The sequence below is a fragment of the Schistocerca americana genome, chromosome 4, assembly GCF_021461395.2.
Source record: "Schistocerca americana isolate TAMUIC-IGC-003095 chromosome 4, iqSchAmer2.1, whole genome shotgun sequence".
Taxonomy (NCBI): domain Eukaryota; kingdom Metazoa; phylum Arthropoda; class Insecta; order Orthoptera; family Acrididae; genus Schistocerca; species Schistocerca americana.
Genome location: NC_060122.1, coordinates 615,316,530 through 615,337,647, shown reverse-complemented (window position 1 = coordinate 615,337,647; position 21,118 = coordinate 615,316,530). Strand labels below are relative to the sequence as shown.

The window sequence follows — 21,118 nt, the reverse complement described above, 5'->3', positions numbered from 1 at the left end:
ATTAACCAATCTATTGGTTATGAACTGTAGATTAAAACTGTAGAAACTGCAAGAATGTGGGAATTTAAGGAGATGGGACCCGGATAAACTGACTAAACCAGAAGTTGTACAGAGTTTCAGGGAGAACATAAGGGAATAATTAACTGGAATGGGGGAAAGAAATACAGTAGAAGAAGAATGGGTAGCTTTGAGGGATGAAGTAGTGAAGGCAGCAGAGGATCAAGTAGGTAAAAAGACGAGGGCTAGTAGAAATCCTTGGGTAACAGAAGAGTTACTGAATGTAATTGATGAAAGGAGAAAATATAAAAGCACAATAAATGAAGCAGGCAAAAAGGAATACAAACGCCTCAAAAATGAGATAGACAGAAAGTGCAAAATGGCTAAGCAGGGATGGCTAGAGGACAAATGTAAGGATGTAGAGGCTTATTTTACTGCTTACAGGAAAATTAAAGAGATCTTTGGAGAAAAGAGAACCACTTGTATGAATATCAAGAGCTCAGATGGAAATCCAGTTCTAAGCAAAGAAGGGAAAGCAGAAAGGTGGAAGGAATACATAGAGGGTCTATACAAGGGAGATGTACTTAAGGACAATATCATGGAAATGGATGAGGATGTAGGTGAAAATGAAATGGGAGATATGATACTGCGTGAAGAGTTTGACAGAGCACTAAAAGACCTAAGTCGAAACAAAGTCCCGGGAATAGACAACATTCCATCACAACTACTGACAGCCTTGGGAGAGCAAGTCGTGACAAAACTCTACCATCTGTATGAGACAGGCGAAATACTCTCAGGCTTCAAGAAGAATATAATAATTCCAATCCCAAGGAAATCAGGTGTTTACAGATGTGAAAATTACCGAACTATCAGTTTAGTAAGTCACGGCTGCAATATTAACGCGAATTCTTTACAGATGAATGGAAAATTGGTAGAGGCCGATCTCGTCGAAGATCAGTTTGGATTCCGTAGAAATGTTGGAACACGTGAGGCAATACTGACCCTACGACTTATCTTAGAAGATAGATTCAGGAAAGGCAAACCTACGTTTCTAGCATTTGTAGACTTAGAGAAAGCTTTTGACAATGTTGACTGGAATGCTCTCTTTCAAATTCTGAAGGTGACAGGGGTAAAACACAGGGAGCTAAAGGCTATTTACAATTTGTACAGAAACCAGATGGCAGTTATAAGAGTCGAGGTACATGAAAGGGAAGCAGTGGTTTGGAAGCGAGTGAGACAGGGTTGTAGCCTGTCCCCGATGTTATTCAATCTCTGTATTGAGCAAGCAGTAAAGGAAACAAAAGAAAAATTCGGAGTAGGTATTAAAATCCATGGAGAAGAAATAAAAATGTTGAGGTTCGCCGATGACATTGTAATTCCGTCAGAGACAGCAAAGGCCTTGGGAGAGCAGTTGAACGGAATGGACAGTATCTTGAAAGGAGGATATAAGTTGAACATCAACAAAAGCAAAACGAGGGTAATGGAATGTAGTCGAATTAAGTCGGGTGATGCTGAGGGAATTAGATTAGGAAATGAAACACTTAAAATAGTAAAGGAGTTTTGCTATTTGGGGAGCAAAATAACTGATGATGTTCGAAGTAGAGAGGATATAAAATGTAGACTGGCAATGGCAAGGAAAGCGTTTCTGAAGAAGAGAAATTTGTTAACATCGAGTATAGATTTAAGTGTCAGGAAGTCGTTTCTGAAAGTATTTGTTTGGAGTGTAGCCATGTATGGAAGTGAAACATGGACGATATAGTTTGGACAAGGAGAGAATAGAAGCTTTCGAAATGTGGTGCTACAGAAGAATGCTGAAGATTAGATGGGTAGCTCACATAACTAATGAGGAGGTATTGAATAGAATTGGGGAGAAGAGAAATTTGTGGCACCACTTGACTAGAAGAAGGCATCGGTTGGTAGGACATGTTCTGAGGCATCAAGGGATCACCAATTTAGTACTTGAGGGCTGTGTGGAGGGTAAAAATCGTAGTAGGAGACCAAGAGATGAATACACTAAGCAGATTCAGAAGGATGTAGGTTGCAGTACGTACTGGGAGATGAAGAAGCTTGCACAGGATAGAGTAGCATGGAGAGCTGCATCAAACCAGTCTCTGGACTGAAGACCACTACAACATCCACCTTTTCTGTCTCTGATCTGCGACGACGAACGTTCTTTGATGACATTGTGGCTAATTTATCAGGCAAATCGTCTTTAATGCCAAGGGAGGTTTTCTCTAACCTAAAAAAGCCCCATGTGCACACCACACGTACTCCGCTACCGTAGTAGCTGAACCCTGCGTGCAGTGCACACCTGACCTATTAAGGGGAACCCTACAATTCTGTAACCGATAGCAGAGGTCGAGAAATTCGCATCCGATACCGTCACAGAGATGTATGAGTCTCTGGTTTAGACCTTCCACTCTGCTCCAAACCAGAGCTTCGCGATCAACCCTGGGAACGATGCTAGAAATAAGCAGCTTAGCCTGGACAGCGCGTGCGATGCCATTTTCCTTCACCATATCAGCCATCCGCCGAAAGCGCTGAGGATACCCTCAGAACCCAAGCGGCAGGCGTCATTCGTGCCGACATGTGGCACTATATCCAGCCGGTTGCACCCAGTGCGCCCGATAGTAGCCGGTAGGGCCTCCTCGACATGACGGAATAGAGCCCCGCCCCCTAGGCAAACATACCGAGTGTACACTGACAATCTGGCATTCTTTCCCGTCTTGCCTACTATTTCCCTGAGGGGCTCCATCACCCGCCTAACATTGGAGCTCCCAACGACAAGCATACCCACCCTCTGTACTTGTCCGGACTGGGCAGGAAATTTGGCCGCTGGCCTAACAGGAGAGGCAGAGTTATCAACACTGGGTAGCACCTCGTACCTGTTGCTAAGGTGTAGGGAGGCAGCCGCGCGACCTGCTCCCTCTTTCGCCTTCCGCCTTGCGACACGTGAACCCACCGCCGTCTACCACCCACTCTCGAGTGAGGATGGATCGATCAGACGTTGCGAATCAGAAGATGCAGCGACATATGGTTCACCAGGGGGATTCCAAAGGCACCAAATATGTCGCAGGTCTCGTTCACAGCGCCCCGATGTCGCCGCAACTTCGACGGTAGCCAACGCAGCTTCCAGCTGTTTATGGACAGCAGCCAGTTCTCCTTGTGTCCTCTCACAACAAGCACAGCCCCTAGCCATATCGTAGTGTGTAAAAAATAGATATGAGATCTCAAATGTCTCTACTGAGTTTCGAATGTACGCTAAACGTAACTAGGAGAATAAAGAAACACTAAAAACTGCTCTGCAGATTTCTCACAAGGCCCTGAGACGGCAGCACAAACGCGGATTAATCAGAAATAAATTTCTCTAGCAAAGCGGCTGTAGCTACTGTTACTTGTTACTAGAAACTCTGCTTACCCGAAAGATACTGCACAAGATAAATATGCTAAATAGAATGCACTGGGCTAAACTCTATGCTGTGTTCCAGCACGAGGTTTAAAATTAAGTGGCGTGACGTGGCGATCTGACGGCGGGAAAATTACACTACGAAGCCTCGTGAACAAGGATATGCACCCAGATTTACGCGAAAATAAAAACTAACAGAAACTGGATAACCGCTAGTCTACAGAGTAAAATGCAGGTGCGTTGCTACCTGTGCTGGTGCGTCTCCTCGGGCTCATGTCAGCCTCTCCCGGTAAACTGACTATGGGAGCCCTGTAGTCATCGGTCATCTGATTTCGTCCTGCAGTTCCATTTTCACGCACCTCAATGTACGTCGTAAACTTTGTGCTGTAAATTGATGCAAGGTTGCACGTACATCCAGTGATATACACTACTGGCCATTAAAATTGCTACACCAAGAAGAAATGCAGATGATAAACGGGTATTCATTGGACAAATATATTGTACTAGAACTGACATGTGATTACATTTTCACGCCATTTGGGTGCATAGATCCTGAGAAATCAGTACCAAGAAAAACTGGCCTTAATAACGGCCTTGATACGCCTGGGCATTGAGTCAAACAGAGCTTGGATGGCGTGTACAGGTACAGCTGCCCATGCAGCTTCAACACGATACCACAGTTCATCAAGAGTAGTGACTGGCGTATTGTGACGAACCAGTTACTCGGCCACCATTGAGCAGACGTTTTCAGTTGGTGAGAGATCTGGAGAATGTGCTGGCTAGGGCTACAGTCGAACATTTTCTGTATCCAGAAAGGCACGTACAGGAACTGCAACATGCGGTCGTGCATTATCCTGCTGAAATGTAGGGTTTCGCAGGGATCGAATGAAGGCTAGAGCCACGGGTCGTAACAGCTGTGAAATGTAACGTCTACAGTTCAAAGTGCCGTCAATGCGAACAAGAGGTGAACGAGACGTGTAACCAATGGCAACCCATACCATCACGCCGGGTGATGTGCCAGTATGACCATGACGAATACACGCTTCCAATGTGCGTTCACCGCGATGTCGCCAAACGCGGATGCGACCATCATGATGCTGTAAAAAGAACCTGGATTCATCCGAAAAAGTGACGTTTTGCCATTCGTGCACCCAGGTTCGTCGTTGAGTACACCATCGCAGACGCTCCTGTCTGTGATGCAGCGTCAAGAGTAACCGCAGCCATGGTCTCCGAGCTGATAGTCCATGCTGCTGCAAACGTCGTCGTACTGTTCGTGCAGGTGGTTGTTGTCTTGCAAACGTCCCCATCTGTTGACTCCGGGATCGAGACGTGGCTGCACGATCCATTACAGCCATGCGGATAAGATGCCTGTCATCTCGACTGCTACTGATACGAGGCCGTTGGGATCCAGCACGGCGTTCCGTATTACCCTCCTGAACCCACCGATTCCATATCCTGCTAACAGTCATTGGATCTCGACCAACGCGAGCAGCAATGTCGCGATAAAATAAACCGCAATCGTGATAGGCTATAACCGACCTTTATCAAAGTCGGAAACGTGATGATACGCATTTCTCCTCCTTATACGAGGCATCACAAGAACGTTTCACCAGGCAACGCTGGTCAATCGCTGTTTGTGTATGAGAAATTGGTTGGAAACTTTCCTCATGTCAGCACGTTGTAGGTGTCGCCACCGGCGCCAACCCTTGTGTGAATGCTCTGAAAAGCTAATCGTTTGCCTATCACAGCATCTTCTTCCTGTCGGTTAAATGTCGCGTCTGTAGCGCGTCATCTTCGTAGTGTAGCAATTTTAATGGCCAGAAGTGTATTTGCCTACTGTCTACGAAATGTGTTGTGAATAGAGTTAGTAGTAAAGAAGTAATAATTTGAAACGGCAGTTTCTGACGCATTTCAGTGTTTCTGACGTCATATCTTCTGAATCGCGTCGTATAGTGATATATAGTTTTGTAGGTACATTCAGCGGCAAATATGGATACTGTCTGTGAAAAGTGTAGCAATTAGAGTTAGTAGCAATGAATTTCGACGTCTTGCATGATGCGGTGGTTTTCCACGCATTCTGTGTTTATAATGTCGTATCTCCTGAACTAAATGTCGTTCAATGATGCAATTTTTCTCGTACGTTCAGTGGTAGATGTGAATACTGCTTGCAAATTGTATCAGTGTCACGAACAGAGTTAGTAGTAAAGAAGTAATAAATTAAAGCGTAGCGCTTCATGTGGCAATTTTCCTACACGAACAGCGAAAATGTAGTAAGCGAGAAACTTTTTTCCTTTCATCAATTTGGGGGGTTGTCAGTGAGAAAAAAATTTCACAAAGGTTGAAAATTATGTTTACAGTTGTTGCAAGTCTGTAAGTGCTCTCACTCTCAAATACTGGATAACTAAAGTATGGGTATTCGTGCATCGTGGGCAACATTGCTTTTTCACCCTCAGCCCCACACATTTGGTAGATGGATGGTTAGTACCGCCACAGTGATTCTTTGCAGTCGGTAAATGATATGTGTAAGAAAGTGTGTTGACATCGGGCCACTGGTTTAGGAGGAGATGTGAAACATACGTACGTCCAATTTTGTTATTTAAATGCATTTGTCTTTTTATTTTTGCGGCGATCAACATAGTTCTATGGAATCAGAATATCTTCTCAATGATTTGGATACGAATCAGTTACGTGCAAGCAAAGTTTCGTTGTTCTCTCATTCTCCTGACAAATGTTAGATTTAGTACTTGGAACATTTTCTATTTCCATTTTTAGTTGTCCCGACAATGCCCAACATTCCGCGCTGCTATTCGAAAGAGTTGTTAACAAAACCCCAGAGTAAATTCTGCGCAACCTACACATCTGTAGGCGGGCCACTTACAAGCGCTGGCTGCGTTGGGTTTAAAAACTCCTGTGGGAAGCCGGAAACATTTCTGGTTTACCGTGCACTGTGGCATTTTGTGCTACTGCCAGAAAGGGTAGAGAGAGGGCAGCCGCGCGTACTGCGGGTCACACAGGTTACCGTAACTTCATACACTTCGATTCCGAGCTGGGCTAAGCATACACTCAACGAAGATGCCGTGGGGGATAAAAAAAAAAAACCTACCGGTTAAAACCGATGCCGCTATTTTAGTTCTAAATGACCGGTGTTTTTGGTATTTGGTCTTGGTTCTAACGGGCATTTCTATTTTTTGCTGATAGATATATATCGGTACATCAATTTGCCATATGGCACTAGAATTTTTTGTTCTTAAATGAATTTCTTTTTAAAAAGCGACTTTGTTGCGAAGTTCTGTGACTTTTGAAAGACTGTTATCAACTCTGAATGATATGGTTGTTTCTGATGATATGAGCCAACTTACAGATTACCTCGTTATAGAACGTGTATTTACAACAGAGTGGACAATAAATAATGGCCAGTAGATTAATTCATTACTGAAATTTTACTATTGTCACGTAATTATTCATGGTAAATGTCGTATTTTGCTTACTATCTAAATTGTACATTTGAACTTTTTTGAAAGACCATTTTCGGATTTGTCAGTAACAAATCTTTTGCATTTAAATTCTTGTGTATAAAACAAGAATTTAAATGAAAATGCTTCAGCTGGACGGAATTTGCCACGATATCCCCCAAGAGGACATTTCAACAACTGCATCAATCAATGCCAAGGCGAATAATTGCTTGCATAAGGGCCAGAGGTGTAGCAACACGTTACAGACTTGAGCAATTTATGAAGGTCTTTCTCTTGAATAAATTATCCAATTTTTCCGAAAATGTGATCATTACTTTTTCTGTATATGTACACCACATCTTCCAGTTTTCGTCCCCTCCTGGTGCGTTTTTTTAATCTTAGAGTATATCTTGCACACGAGGTGGTGGAATAGCTTCGCCACGGGTGTCTCTCCCAAGAATATGAATAATTGTGAGGAAATGTCGTCTACTGCAGAGGTCTTGTTTCGACTTAGGTCATTCAATGCTCCATCAATTTCTTCTCGCAACATCACTTGTCCAATTGCATCTTCATTTACTTTCTCTTCCCTTTCTTAATGTTGTTTTCAAGCTCATATTCCTTTATATAGTTTTTTTTACATATTCATTTGAGCTCCCAGTTTTCCCTTCTTTGCTGAGGGAGCAAAGCTGAACTGTTTATATTCATGAAGATGCTCCTGTTTTCTCCAAATGTCTCTCCAAGTTTTCTACGCATGGCATCTATCTTTCTCCTAATAATGCTTGATTCTACAGCCTCGCATTTGTTTTCCAACCGTACTTGCTTAGTCATTTTTTACTTTCTGTTAACATAATTTTTAGATATATGTATCCTCGTTCTCCTGCTCTGTGTGTGTACTTTTACATTTTCTCATTTCGTCAATTAAATTAAATATCTCACGTGTTATCCATGAATTTTTACAGATCCTTTTCGCCTCTTCGGTCCTCTGCTCCCTACACTATTTCATCTCTTAGAGGAGCCTATTTGTCTCCTGTTGTAATCCTATCCCCTGTTTCAGTCAACCGTTGCTTAATACTTCCCCTGAAGACCTTAACATTCGATGGTTCTTTCAATTTATTCATGTTTCATCTCCTTAATTTTTTAATTTCCTGAAATTTCTTCAGTTTTAATTTGCACTTCATAATCAATAAATTACACTCGGAGTCCACCTGTGCTCTTGAAAAAGGTTTTGCATTTTAAAATCTGGATTCGAAATTTCTGTCTTACCATTAAATGGCTACACAGGATAATTGAAATGGCCTGGGAGTCTGGACAGGTTCCATCAGACTGGACAAAAGCAGTAATCACACCAATCTTTAAACATGGAAACAGAAAAGATTGCAACAACTACAGAGGTATCTCTTTAATCAGCGTTGTGGGTAAAATCTTCTCAGGTATTGTTGAAAGGAAAGTGCGAGTATTAGTTGAGAAGCAATTGGATGAAAATCAGTGTGTGTTTAAGCCTCTTAGAGGTTGTCAGGACCAGATCTTTAGCTTACGACAAATAATGGAGAAGTGTTATGAGTGGAACAGGGAATTGTATCTATGCTTTATAGATCTAGAAAAGGCATATGGCCGGGTTCCTAGGAGGAAGTTATTGTCTGTTCTACGAGATTATGGAATAGGAGGCAAATTTTTGCAAGCAATTAAAGGTCTTTACATGGATAGTCAGGCAGCAGTTAGAGTTGACGGTAAACTGAGTTCATGGTTCAGAGTAGTTTCAGGGGTAAGGCAAGGCTGCAACCTGTCTCCACTGTTGTTCATATTATTTATGGATCATATGTTGAAAACAATAGACTGGCTGGGTGAGATTAAGATATGTGAACACAAAATAAGCAGTCTTGCATATGCGGATGACTTAGTTGTGATGGCAGATTCGATTGAAAGTTTGCAGAGTAATATTTCAGAGCTAGATCAGAAATGTAAGGACTATGGTATGAAGATTAGCATCTCCAAAACGAAAGTAATGTCAGTGGGAAAGAAATATAAACGGATTGAGTGCCAAATAGGAGGAACAAAGTTAGAACAGGTGGACGGTTTCAAGTACTTAGGATGCATATTCTCACAGGATGGCAACATAGTGAAAGAACTGGAAGCGAGGTGTAGCAAGGCTAATGCAGTGAGCGCTCAGCTACGATCTACTCTCTTCTGCAAGAAGGAAGTCAGTACCAAGACTAAGTTATCTGTGCACCGTTCAATCTTTCGACCAACTTTGTTGTATGGGAGCGAAAGCTGGGTGGATTCAGGTTACCTTATCAATAAGGTTGAGGTTACGGATATGAAAGTAGCTAGGATGATTGCAGGTACTAGTAGATGGGAACAATGGCAGGAGGGTGTCCACAATGAGGAAATCAAAGAAAAACTGGGAATGAACTCTACAGATGTAGCAGTCAGGGCGAACAGGCTTAGATGGTGGGGTCATGTTACACGCATGGGAGAAGCAAGGTTACCCAAGAGACTCATGGGTTCAGCAGTAGAGGGTAGGAGGAGTCGGGGCAGACCAAGGAGAAAGTACCTGGATTCGGTTAAGAATGATTTTGAAGTAATAGGTTTAACATCAGAAGAGGCACCAATGTTATGGAGGAATTTTATAAGGGGAGCTATGCTCCAGACTAAACGCTGAAAGGCATAATCAGTCTTAAATGATGATGATGATGATGATGACCATTATATTATTATTTCGAACCTCTGTATGTAATTAAAATAATGCAGACTGTCACATTAGGAATGTACTCTTCGCTTTGTGAAATACTTCGCACTAGTTTTCAGAATACTGATGTAGGTGTGCAGAAACAATGAAATATCAATATTCTGGAAATAACTAGACGTATTACTAAAATTTAAGTGATGAGCTAAAGTAAACATTATAGGGAGCACTACTAAATCTAATAATTTATTTTGCATCATAGTAGGACTGTCTTTATTCTTGCCAGTGTTTTATGCTACTATTCAGTATCAGCCACGGATAGTGGCAGGAAACAAAACACTCTCAGAGAAATTCAGATATTTGGGAAAACGTTTCTCATGTTTTACTCAAAAATTATATTTAGAAAAAAAAATAGGGCCAGAGTTCCACCGAAGTTGGCAACTTGCAATGCTTTCAGATGACTCATTTCTTCCACTGTCTCAGCGAATATGCCACTGCCGCAAGTTTGAAACCATCTTTCCAAGTCCTACTCTAAACTAGGAAACTAGGTGAGAACCATAACAAATTCAACTTGTTCATTCCGTGCATAGCACCTTGCAGACGACACTGCGCGTATGCTTTGTGAAGCCAAACAATGCTCTAGACAGCGCTGAGTTTAGCCATTGCGATTATTTAAGAAGACTTTGGTGTAGTCTTCAGTCTGAAGACTGCTTTCACGCAGCTCTTCTCTCTAGTCCGTTTTGTACAAGACTCCTCATCTGCAGTAGCCGCTGCAACCAATATCCATTTGAACCATCTTACTGTTTTGACCTGTTGGTCTACCTGTATAGTTTTTTTCCGATTTATTTTATATACAGAAAAGATGCATATTGTATTTGCTGAAAAATGCTGTCTTCTTCTAACAGGTCCATAACAATTCTAGCATAGTCTGCGTAAAATATGAGTGATAGTCCCCCTGTTCTGAGTTCTTACCAAAAACTGAAAAAGTGGCTCTTTGCATTTTGTGCCATGACTTCAGCCTTGGTTTGATTTCCGTCGGCCAATTATTTCGGCGTTTTGTGTGTGTGTGTGTGTGTGTGTGTGTGTGTGTGTGAAAAATTTAAAGAAGAGGCTTCCTATTCGAGGGCTTAAGAAAATTAGTTCAAGTTTAAATTAATATACCTTGCGCATAGAATTAGCCCCGTGGCGCGTAGCACCCACTACAGCGGACAGCTGTTAATGGTCGCTTCTCTGAGGTTTTCAATCAGTCATGAGGTTGTAAATGCACGCAGTCCACTGCAGTGGGCAGTCTCTACTGGTGTTGTGCTCTGCTCGCATTTGCTGCATCGTGACTGATTGAAAACGTCAGAGAAGTGACCATTAATATGGTGCATCACAGAGTTAACTTAAGTGATTAAAAGTGCATAGAATGTGAATGTAAACCATCCATAAAATAACGGAGCGAGTGACAAAAGTTACATATTAGCAAATTTTGCAATTTAGAAATTACTTGCTGATTGGGAACATGCATTTTAATGGAAGCTGCCTTGTGTACACATCAAAGGGTTTACTGAACGCGTTATTTGTTTACTATGTCCACATTACGTTTAATGAGAATCCCGCACCAAATATAAGAGCAGAAACAGTGTAGCACATAAAAATTTCAGATCAAAGCTAATACAGGTGTCACTGAACGTTTGCCATCAGGTACGCTTCTATAAACGGCCTTCACTTACATGAATACTCAGTTTGTTTCATTAGCCTCCTCCTGTAACAATATCGTGTTTATAGACGAAAGCCGAGATGCTGAAAGAAAAATTCGTTGCCTACCTTTGTAGCCTCACGTGATTCGAAGCTGTCGCTGCGTGAGCGGTTCTCCAGAAAGGTTATAAAAAGCTATTTAAAGGACAGTATAATTACACTCCTGGAAATTGAAATAAGAACACCTTGAATTCATTGTCCCAGGAAGGGGAAACTTTATTGACACATTCCTGGGGTCAGATACATCACATGATCACACTGACAGAACCACAGGCACATAGACACAGGCAACAGAGCATGCACAATGTCGGCACTAGTACAGTGTATATCCACCTTTCGCAGCAATGCAGGCTGCTATTCTCCCATGGAGACGATCGTAGAGATGCTGGATGTAGTCCTGTGGAACGGCTTGCCATGCCATTTCCACCTGGCGCCTCAGTTGGACCTGCGTTCGTGCTGGACGTGCAGACCGCGTGAGACGACGCTTCATCCAGTCCCAAACATGCTCAATGGGGGACAGATCCGGAGATCTTGCTGGCCAGGGTAGTTGACTTACACCTTCTAGAGCACGTTGGGTGGCACGGGATACATGCGGACGTGCATTGTCCTGTTGGAACAGCAAGTTCCCTTGCCGGTCTAGGAATGGTAGAACGATGGGTTCGATGACGGTTTGGATGTACCGTGCACTATTCAGTGTCCCCTCGACGATCACCAGTGGTGTACGGCCAGTGTAGGAGATCGCTCCCCACACCATGATGCCGGGTGTTGGCCCTGTGTGCCTCGGTCGTATGCAGTCCTGATTGTGGCGCTCACCTGCACGGCGCCAAACACGCATACGACCATCATTGGCACCAAGGCAGAAGCGACTCTCATCGCTGAAGACGACACGTCTCCATTCGTCCCTCCATTCACGCCTGTCGCGACACCACTGGAGGCGGGCTGCACGATGTTGGGGCGTGAGCGGAAGACGGACTAACGGTGTGCGGGACCGTAGCCCAGCTTCATGGAGACGGTTGCGAATTGTCTCGCCGATACCCCAGGAGCAACAGTGTCCCTAATTTGCTGGGAAGTGGCGGTGCGGTCCCCTACGGCACTGCGTAGGATCCTACGGTCTTGGCGTGCATCCGTGCGTCGCTGCGGTCCGGTCCCAGGTCGACGGGCACGTGCACCTTCCGCCGACCACTGGCGACAACATCGATGTACTGTGGAGACCTCACGCCCCACGTGTTGAGCAATTCGGCGGTACGTCCACCCGGCCTCCCGCATGCCCACTATACACCCTCGCTCAAAGTCCGTCAACTGCACATACGGTTCACGTCCACGCTGTCGCGGCATGCTACCAGTGTTAAAGACTGCGATGGAGCTCCGTATGCCACGGCAAACTGGCTGACACTGACGGCGGCGGTGCACAAATGCTGCGCAGCTAGCGCCATTCGACGGCCAACACCGCGGTTCCTGGTGTGTCCGCTGTGCCGTGCGTGTGATCATTGCTTGTACAGCCCTCTCGCAGTGTCCGGAGCAAGTATGGTGGGTCTGACACACCGGTGTCAATGTGTTCTTTTTTCCATTTCCAGGAGTGTATTTATTTACATGTCTGGGTGAACAGACATGAATGATGATAGACAGCCGTCCGTCCTGAATGTAGGGGACTATGATATAGGGATGTACATAGTGTGATATAAGGAAGTTTGAATCGGACCAGAAGGCGAGTACATAAAGTCGAAGTGTTTTTTTTTCTTTCGTTTTTCTTTGTTGCAGATCGTTGTGTTTGGTCGTTGCGGGGACGTCACATGACATCCGTTAAAGTTCGTTTGTTGATCCTTCCACTCAGTTTTTTAATTACAGATGACAGCTCGCGATAAGCAGGAAATCGGGGTTCGAGTTCTGGCACGGCACAAATTTTCATGTGTCACTAATAGATACTACATCTTTACCTAACACAGCTGATGCCAAGATAGTAGCAGATTTATTGCAAAACGATTTAGTTAGTTTCAGAACAGAGAACAGCTTAATATATCTAATGTGACACACCACTAATAAATTGGAACTGTGTGCTAAATTAGCTAAAATCGATTGCAAGACATGCGTAAGAGATATATGAATATCAAAAAACGGCTCTAAGCACTATGGGACTTAACATCTGAGGTCATCAGTCGCCTAGACTTAGAACTACTTCAACCTAACTAACCTAAGGACATCACACACATCCATGCCCGAGGCAGGATTCGAACCTGCGAGCGTAGCAGCAGCGCAGTTCCGGACTGAGGCGCCTAGAACCGCTCGGCCACAGCGGCCGGCTATGAATATCAGACTGGGAGATTCAACATCAGATGTTTCAAGCCACGAGTGGTAATGACCCAATGGTACGTGCATGATACCGCGAATCAGGACATAATGTTCGAAACAGAGCTCATAGTTTATAAATTCTACGTATCGCGAGGTTAAATGCCGCCTGGTATTGTTTCGGACACATGACGCACTAAGGAACAGAAGCAGAAGCGAATGGTGTATCATTCTAGCAACGATAAGCGCCGTGGATTTGGAAATCCACTGGTATAAGCGACGTTGACGAATAGCAGAATTGTGTCCTCAGATTTTTAGCGGTAATTTGTCCGAACAGAATCTCCTCGGTTTTCAATCTTCGTCAATTCGAATAAATTAAATACACGAAATATTTTCAGGCAGTGCTCAGCTATCGGCGATTTGTCAGGTTCTGTTTGTCTACAATGTCACTTGTGCTAGATAAAATGTTCTGCAACTGTGCGAATAGTATGATCTATACAGACGCTGCAGTATTCGCAATGGACACCATAGACACCGGACACACGGAAAGCAAATCTCGTATCTTGGGGGCGGTCGAAACAGTCCTCTCAGTCCATGTATATGCAGCACACGCCCTAACCTACTGCTTATCGCCCCACAGCCCCACAGTATGCCGATTCACAAGGCGTCTGTGGCACCTGAAAGCGTTTTTAATGTCTCCTTTGCTACAACCATTCTCTCTGAACACGTGTCTCAAACTCTTCAATTCAAATTGTAGATGGTAGTCGTAAAAAATAATCTTTACTCTTCGTACTTGCGCGTTCAGGACCGCTTTCTTGTGTAACAGAGGGTGAAAACTATCGGCGCTGGAGTATCGATCAGTGTGCGTTGGCATCTACAGATTTCACTCACACGACAGACTGATATGGCCGGGACACTGGGAACGAACCTTTCGAAAATGCCGTAACTGGGCGGCTTTTAGCGTGCTTGTGTCGCGAGCTCATAAGAAAAGTGATTGAAGAACGGGGAAACTGCGAATAGGCGACAAGGTGTTTGACGTTCACGTGTCATCACAGACCGTGGTGGTTGGAGGCTTCCCCGCTCTGCGAAGCAGCAGAGGAGGTGATCTGTGGCAGATGTGACGACATAGAACGCTAGTGCAGGCCCAAGTGCTTCGGAGCACGCCGTTTTGCGCACATTGTTGAACATGGGGCTCGGCTGTAGATGACCTACATCTACATCTACATCTACATTTATACTCCGCAAGCCACCCAATGGTGTGGCGGAGGGCACTTTACGTGCCAATGTCATTACCTCCCTTTCCTGTTCCAGTCGCGTATGATTCGCGGGAAGAACGACTGCCGGAAAGCCTCCGTGCGCGCTCGAATCCCTCTAATTTTACATTCGTGATCTTCTCGGAAGATATAAGTAGGGGGAAGCAATATATTCGATACCTCATCCAGAAACGCACCCTCTCGAAATCTGGACAGCAAGCTACACCGCGATGCAGAGCGCCTCTCTCGCAGAGTCTGCCACTTGAGTTTGCTAAACATCTCCGTAACGCTATCACGCTTACCTAATAATCCTGTGACGAAATGCGCCGCTCTTCTTTGGATCTTCTCTATCTCTTCTGTCAACCCGACCTGGTACAGATCCCATACTGATGAGCAATACTCAAGTGTAGGTCGAACGAGTGTTTTGTAAGCCACCTCCTTTGTTGATGGACTACATTTTCTAAGGACTCTCCCAATTACTCTCGCCCTACCAACAATTAATTTTATATGATTATTCCACTTCAAATCGTTCCGCACGGATACTCCCAGATATTTTACAGAAGTAACTGCTACCAGTGTTTGTTCCGATATCATATAATCATCCAATAAACGATCCTTCTTTCTATGTATTCGCAATACATTACATTTGTCTATGTTAAGGGTAAGTTGCCACTCCCTGCACCAAGTGCCTATCCGCTGCAGATCTTCCTGCATTTCGCTGCAATTTTCTAATGCTGCAACTTCTCTGTATACTACAGCATCATCCGCGAAAAGCCGCATGGAACTTCCGACACTATCTACTAGGTCATTTATATATATTGTGAAAAGCAATGGTCCCATAACACTCCCCTGTGGCACGCCAGAGGTTACTTTAACGTCTGTAGACGTCTCTCCATTGAGAACAACATGCTGTGTTCTGTTTGCTAAAAACTCTTCAATCCGGCCACACAGCTGGTCTGATATTCCGTAGGCTCTTACTTTGTTTATCAGGCGACAGTGCGGAACTATATCGAACGCCTTCCGGAAGTCAAGGAAAATAGCATCTACCTAGGAGCCTGTGTCTAATATTTTCTGGGTCTCATGAACAAATAAAGCGAGTTGGGTCTCACACGATCGCTGTTTCCGGAATCCATGTTGATTCCTACAGAGTAGATTCTGGGTTTCCAGAAACGACATGATACGCGAGCAAAAAACATGTTCTAAAATCCTACAACAGATCGATGTCAGAGATATAGGCCTATAGTTTTGCGCATCTGCTCGACGGCCCTTCTTGAAGACTGAGACTTCCTGTGCTCTTTTCCAATCATTTGAAACCTTCCGTTACTCTGCGTATTCCCATGCTGTCTCAACGATATCATCACTTACGATAGCAGTGGACACGGGACATCGAGATTGGACAGCGGTTCGATGGAAACATGTCGCCTGGTCGGGTGATACGTTTTTTGTTGGACCAGGTCGATGGTCGTGTCTAGATAACCCGTCATCCACGCAAACGGTTGCTCGATACATTCACCGCTCTACGAACGCAGGCAAGAGCCGGCTGAATGGGGGCATGTACCTGGGTTTCCACGAGACCTGTGGCAATAATGGAAGGTACGATGATGGCCGTGGACTAGGTAGGACTACCTGCATCCTTCATGCTTGATTTCTTCCCCGACGGTGATGGCGTCTTCCAGCAGGATAACTTTCGCAATTTACAGGAAATGCGTAAACAGTGCATAGAAGTCAGGTGCCACATACATATGGAACCCTATCACTGACTTGTCAAAAGAATTCATCTCTGTATTGAGTTTCAAAGGCGAACCAACGCGCTGTTAGCCAGCTGGTCACAATGTTCTGGCTCATCAGGGTATCTCGCTGACGTTATTTTGTTGTACAGTTACGGAACATATATTTTGCTTCTGGGAGAGCGAATAACTCTTTTGTACAAGGGGCGTTCAATAAGCAATACGACACCTTTTTTTCTCGGCCAGTTTCGGTTGAAAAAACGTAGAATCTGTTGTGAGACGTCGAGATATATTCCCGCTTAGCCTCTATAGTTTCCTAATGTTTCGATAGTTGGTGGCACTAAACCTGCTGCGTTCTAAGCAGAGAGCTGTCATGGAGTTTCCTTTGGCAGAAAACTGGGGCATTACAGATATTCATAGGCACTTGCAGTATGTCTACGGGGACCTGACAGTGAACAAAACCACGGTGAGTCGTTGGGCGAGGCGTCTGTCATCATCGCAACAAGATCGCGCAAACCTGTCCGATCTCCCGTGTGTTGGCCAGCTGCACACAGTGGTGATCCTGCAATGTTGAAACGTGCGGACACTCTCATTCGAGATGATCGACGGATCACAATCAAACTCCTTTCTGCTTAACTGGACCCCTGGGTTGATGGTGCTGGCATACTTTTCCACCAGTTGGAGTACTCGAACGTGTGTGCATGCTGGGTCCCTTGCCTCCTGCTTATCAGTAGACCATAAAGAACAACTAAGGACCAACTATGCGAAACTGCTTGCGCGTTACGAGGCTGAGCGTGACAGTTTGTTGTCGAACATCATCACAGGCGATGAAACGTGGGTTCATCATTTAATTATCATATTATGACACGATTACAGAGCAATCACTGGAAACAGCGACAACCCCGGAGTATGGATACCGAGTCATTTACAGTCGAATGGTGTCTTCTAACTCATTTTTTAGCAATACGTTATATTGTTTATGTTGAGGGTCAACTGCCAATTCCTGAATCAAGCTTCAATCCTCTTCGGATGTTCTTGCATTTTGCTACAGTTTTCTGGCTTTGCGACTTCTCTGCATATAACAGCCCGCGAAGAGTTCCGTGTAAAGTAACTGCTGGTAAGGCAGATGATAGACTGAGACTCATTGTTCTAATTCATCTACATCTACATTTATACTCCGCAAGCCACTCAACGGTGTGTGGCGGAGGGCACTTTACGTGCCACTGTCATTATCTACCTTTCCTGTTCCAGTCGCGTATGGTTTGCGGGAAGAACGACTGCCGGAAAGCCTCCGTGCGCGCTCGAGTCCCTCTAATTTTACACTCATGATCTCCTCGGGAGGTATAAGTAGGGGGAAGCAATATATTCGATACCTCATCCAGAAACGCACCCTCTCGAAATCTGGACAGCAAGCTACACCGCGATGTTGAGCGCCTCTCTTGCAGAGTCTTCCACTTGAGTTTGCTAAACATCTCCGTAACGCTGTCACGCTTATCAAATAACCATGTGACGAAACGCGCCGCTCTTCTTTGGATCTTCTTTATCTCTTCTGTCAACCCGACCTGGTACGGATCCCACACTGATGAGCAATACTCAAGTATAGGTCGAACGAGTGTTTTGTAAGCCACCTCCTTTGTTGATGGACTACATTTTCTAAGGACTCTCCCAATGAATCTCAACCTGGCACCCGCCTTACCCACAATTCATTTTATATGATCATTCCACTTCAAATCGTTCCGTACGCATGCTCCCAGATATTTTACAGAAGTAACTACTACCAGTGTTTGTTCTGCTATCATATAATCATCCAATAAAGGATCCTTCTCAGTCCACTGACAAAGGAGGTAGCTTACAACACACTTGTTCGACCAATACTTGAATATTGCTCGTCAGTATGGGATCCCTACCTGATAAGATTGGTAAAAGAAAAGTGAAGATACAAAGAAGAGCAGCACGTTTAATTGGGACAAAAGGGTAACGAAGATTCTCATCCAACTCCAGTGGTATGCGCTAAAAGAGAGACGTTGTGAATAGCAGTGTCGTTTACCGTTAAAATTCCGAATGCGTACTTTCCCAGGAGACTCAACCGGTATATTGCTTCCTCCTACGTATATCTCGTGAAAAAATCATGAAGATAAAATCAGAGAGGCTTAATCGTTCTTCCCACAGACCATTCGCGGTTGGAAACGGAAATGGGGGATATGACAACGGTGAACAAAGTATCCTACACCACACACCTTAAGGTGCCTATCTGATTATACACTACCGGAAAAATGGAACATTATCAAGGTAGATAATGTGTTCCTGCTGACGGGTTGGATTTGTCACACTCATGGGCGTTCTGATGGCTCCCAGAAGGCCTGTCTGTGCACCCTCTGTTTTGACTCTGGAGACAGTATTTTGCTAAATTAAGAGGTGAACAATGTTTACAGTATTCCTTCTTGGGTAAAATCATGCCCCACCGAGGACTACATATTCCTGTTGAACGGCTTCAGCCATTTGAACGGGGTCGCATTGTGAACACTCGAAAAGCTGGATGGATGTATCGATGGACTCCTGTACATGTTGGGCACAATGTATAGGTGTTAATGTCGCTGCTTTCAACAGTGGTATGTGTGGCACATTCCCACATAGTCTAGCTTCTGAATGTCTGCGTAGTACAGCAGACGCACGATGAGACCGATACATTGTGCGAGCAGCGGCGGCTGATCGAACATCATCCAGAGATGAAATCCGTATATATGTTGCACCTGCTGTGTCATCAGGAACCAATGGCAGCCGTCTCCTTGCACCAGGAATAAGATCACGCGTACATTCTGGCCAGGCTACCACTAGCACCACGACACTACCAAGTATAGCTGCTCTGGTGTCGTGAAAGAACTGACTGGAGAGTCGAAAGGCGCTGTGTTGTCTTCAACGATGAGAATGGGTTCTGTGTGTAAGCGAGTGATAGATGTACACGTGGATGGTGCAGACTGGTGAGCTGCCTTTTCCACACTGCTTTCGCCCACGACACACATGCGAAATTCTGGCTTTATAGTGAGGAGACCCATCGGTTACAACTCGGGTCACATTTGATGTTTCTACAGGGTAAAGCAACCAGTGCCCAGTACATTGTGCATCCTGTTATCCCAGCGCTAATGCCGTTTCTGGAAGATGATGTGCTTTTTCAGCAGGACAATGCACGTCCACATACGGCTGCTGCATAGAAGTGTGTTCTTCGTGGTGCAGAACATGTGCCCTGGCCAGGGCGATCACTGGATCTCTCCAAATTAAACAAACATGCGACATGATAATGTGGGAGCTTACTTGTTCTTCGAGGCCTTCAGGAACCATTACCGAATTGGAACAAAAGGTGGAAGATGCTTGGGACATTCTATTGCAGGATGCAATCCGGCAGCTTTATGATTATTTGCATGCTAGAGCAGACCCCTGCATTGCCACCAGAGGGGGGGCGGGGGGGGGGGAGGGGCTGTGTATTGATGCGACTATTTTGGCACCCTTTACTGTGACAGGTGTGTTTCATTTGGTCTCAATTTATTATCGTGTACACCTACAAGGAGAATTACCTGTGACCTAACTTGTCAATAAAATGACCTTATCGTTGAGGATGTTACGTTTTTTCCGACTGTGTAGAATTAGTTATAGGTATTGGACGTTTGCCAGAGTGAATTAACGGAAGAGATAGAGAAGATTCAAAGAAGAGCTGCACGATTCGTCACTTCTTTGTTTATTCAGCATGAGAGCGTCATTGTGTTTCCCAAAGCGAGTTAAGAAGCATGCTATTTCCTTCAGCGTACATATCGCTTAATGATCAGGACGCTACAATCATAGTGATTCGGGCACATTCTTCCCGCGTACCATCAGTGAAAAGAACAGCTAGGGAGGGGGGCATATAATAAAGCCTTCACCACACAGCGGTGGTTTGCGGAGAACATAATGCCTAAATAGTCACTTATTACTCAGTCGTCTTCAAGTTGTCTCACTTGATGGACACACATGCACACACATATTCAGGGGTTTAAAAGAAGAAAAGAAAACTCACGTCTTCATACTGGAGGTCGACCAGTTCCTGGCCGAAGCCGGGCAGATGCTTAGCGGCGGCCATCTTGCAGCAGTAGCGCTGTCGCGGCGACCTTGCCAGCAGCGAATGTACCGCAACTCTGCGGCTGTCTCGCGCGCCCAGATAGTACAGACGATTACTTTTCTCCTTTCCTTGCGCTCATTCAGCGCAAAGCTTATCGCGGGGCCAGCTGGTGTCGCGCGCCAGATAAGTTAGCACACGTGGCCGGACGGGCGCGTATGCTGGCCTCTGCCTACGTGTGGCGGCGTGGCCTCAGCTGTGCAATACCAGGCAGCTAGCCGCCTGTGCGCTCCCAGATAAACAACCCGCTAATAACTCAGTCTCGCCGTATCTGGTGTACACCTGGGCACACACGAAACAAGAGGACACTCCTCGGTTGCTTGCGGGCTGTTTCCGGACTCATTCTGTCAACTTCGTATAGCACGATGCTATGAAAAATGTATAATTCAGCGTTCATTACAAGGAATTTACGTCGTTCACAAAGCGTTTCGAA

The 21,118-nt window shown here is 44.8% G+C and overlaps 1 protein-coding gene across 1 annotated transcript in view; it reads right to left on the bottom strand.

Moving 5' to 3' along the window:
• The window catches only part of LOC124613111, a 129,820-nt gene extending 108,939 nt beyond the window's left edge, over positions 1-20,881 (bottom strand). Inside the window, exon 1 of the mRNA XM_047141721.1 lies at positions 20,587-20,881. Within this exon, the coding sequence (XP_046997677.1) occupies positions 20,587-20,649 (63 nt within the window). The 5' untranslated portion in view covers positions 20,650-20,881. The remainder of the gene's footprint in view (positions 1-20,586) is intronic.
• Positions 20,882-21,118: the final 237 nt, after the last annotated feature.